This window comes from Cynara cardunculus (assembly GCF_001531365.2).
Source record: "Cynara cardunculus var. scolymus isolate 2C chromosome LG 11, CcrdV1, whole genome shotgun sequence".
NCBI classification, from domain to species: Eukaryota; Viridiplantae; Streptophyta; class Magnoliopsida; order Asterales; family Asteraceae; genus Cynara; species Cynara cardunculus.
Window position 1 is genome coordinate 2,217,669 of NC_037538.1, and position 2,472 is coordinate 2,220,140.

Sequence of the window (2,472 nt, forward strand, 5' to 3'; positions counted from 1 at the left end):
AGTTGGGATAATGCCTTTTTGTGTAATGTGTTCTATGTTCAAGTAGATGACCTGATGCAGGCGCAATGCACCTCAAGCCCAAAACTGCATACATGCACTACGAATCACAAAGCACACTAGGATATTATGGTACCCAGAAATTTGAATTCTACAACATGTAAAACTGTAGTTTCCACTCTTATTATGATGCTGTCTATTGACCAAAACCATTGCATCTCTTCCAGATAGTGATGATAATATTTTACCACTAATCTGCTACTATAATCAGTAGCAATATCGCATCTAAATTCCCAGAACTGAAAATTTCTGATTTAACCAAAGAGTAAGGAGTAAATTTCACACTCTACGAACAGCCAGCGGAGTTCATAATTCTTTAATATATCAACCACCTTAACACAAAGAAAGCAACTTTCTAGGGAGTACTAATCTTCCAGACTGCATCACAAAATAAGCAATTCAACACCTTCTCTCACTAACAACGAAGAAAATTGGAACAGTGTCTAAAAGAATTACTTTAGCTACCCCTACCTGGTTACGTAAAAAATATTTCCTACATAACTCTTGCCGCTTCATTCTCATCTTCATGTTGAACTCTTTTGCTAAGTTGCTATCATTCATCACTCTTCTTCAAAAAGTTGATGAACTAATTAAGAAATAGATTACAACTCAATTCCTACAACCATATAATTTCTATCAGACCTTAGGATCAAGAAAAGGGCATACTAATCTGATACCAAAGACCAATTCATAATACCATAGAAAAGATATGACTTACAATGGTGTCAACAAAAATTTATGTTACGAACAAGAAATTGAGCACAATAACAAGTCTGGTAACTTTTCAAGAAACATTTCATTATTTCTGTGTTCAATTTCCAAACAAACTAACATGGATCATGATTCATTAGGCAGTTAAGTTTCTAAATACCCTAGTTTGAACATTAATCATTCATCAGTTTATAATATCAAACGTAGCAATATAGCATATAGAACCAACACACAGGCGTTTTCAAACAATTTCAAGAATGTTTCTTATTCAACTGCTTCATCAAGATCCAATGACAGACATACCCATGCCCAAAGCAAGATGATAGCAATAAACATCAATACAACTTTAACAACAATTAATCGGAAAATTGGCCATATAATCTTGTACCCCTTTTTGTTGAGACTAACAATTTAACCTCCTTAATCTACTTCAAGTGTCGTATAATTGTAAAAAATATATAGATTTCCTTTCTGGAAAATTGTTGGCATTGCCTTTCAGAAAGGAATGTGGGTATTTGCGACACATACCCAATGGTTAATCAATCTATGTGCTCCGAACGGCCTCCTGTCCTTCAATCTGATTCGCAGCTTCTTTAGCAAGCTGCTTCTTATTCTTCTCAATAGCATTACCAACCTCAGCAGGCATATACTTCTCATCATGCTTCGCCAAAACCTCGCTAGCCGAAAAATAACAATCAATACTCCTCGCCTTGCCAGATACACTCTTCTCCGTGACTTCCTTCTTAATTTGCTCAGGAATCGGTTTCACAAAACCTTCAACAACAACCGAATGACCTTCCCTGAACAAGTCAGGTACTTGCCCCTCAAACCTAACCAACATATCCGTGATCAAATCAGTAATAACAAATTCAATCTCATGGGACGACGCCGGATGGGCTACGCTACCTTCTAGGACTAACCCACCGAGACGGAACTTATTTTTGCTAGGGTTTTCAGAGTATTTTGATAAAGCATCGGTAGGGGTTACATAGAATACTAATTGGTCTTCGAATTGGTTAAGTACGATGACGATAAATCCAGCGATACAGCTGAACGTTATGGCATATGTCCAGAGTCGCCGGTTTTGCATTTGGCGGGCACGGGCACCGATGTCGATTTTGGTTGGGCGAGTTGGTTGTCGCCGTGCGGTAGAAAAGAAACGGGAGGCCGTGGACAGTAGGCGAAAGTCAGCGGATGGTGAAATTTGAGATGAGACCATGGCCGGTGATGAAGAATTGGGGATCGCAGTGAAGATTGTACGGAGATTAGAAAGGTGAAAATTAGAATTGCCATTGCGAAGAAGACGAGATGCGAATCTGCAGCTTAGCCGAGAAGCCATTGATTGAAATTGTGTAGAATTTTCTAGGGTTTTAGAATTTAGATCTCTCTCGAGAGAAGAAACTATTCCCGTAGTTGAGAACAGATCCCCTTCCGGGTGGTTTCCTCAATATTTTAAATTTCTTCTTAGCCTTCAAGATCTTTATAAGACCAAAAAGGATGTTTTCACGGAACAACAAATTTGGTCAAAAAAATAACACTTTTCTTTCTCACGTATTTTTTAAATTATGAGATGGTTATCATGATTTATAAAAATATTAATATTTTTTAGAAATATCTAGAATTGTTTAAAAAAATAATTTATTGACTTATTTTGGTATGACATCAGTAATAAACATTTTTAAGTGTTTGAGGAAAAAAGCTTAT

General features: G+C 36.9%; 1 protein-coding gene across 1 annotated transcript; it reads right to left on the reverse strand.

Annotated features, from left to right (window-relative positions):
* Positions 1 to 1,006: 1,006 nt before the first annotated feature.
* Positions 1,007 to 2,157, reverse strand: LOC112521479 (cytochrome c-type biogenesis protein CcmE homolog, mitochondrial). Its single transcript, XM_025130367.1, has one exon. It carries the CDS (start codon positions 2,105 to 2,107, stop codon positions 1,313 to 1,315), a length of 795 nt encoding a protein of 264 aa, XP_024986135.1. The 5' UTR covers positions 2,108 to 2,157; the 3' UTR covers positions 1,007 to 1,312.
* Between the last annotated feature and the right edge of the window lie 315 nt (positions 2,158 to 2,472).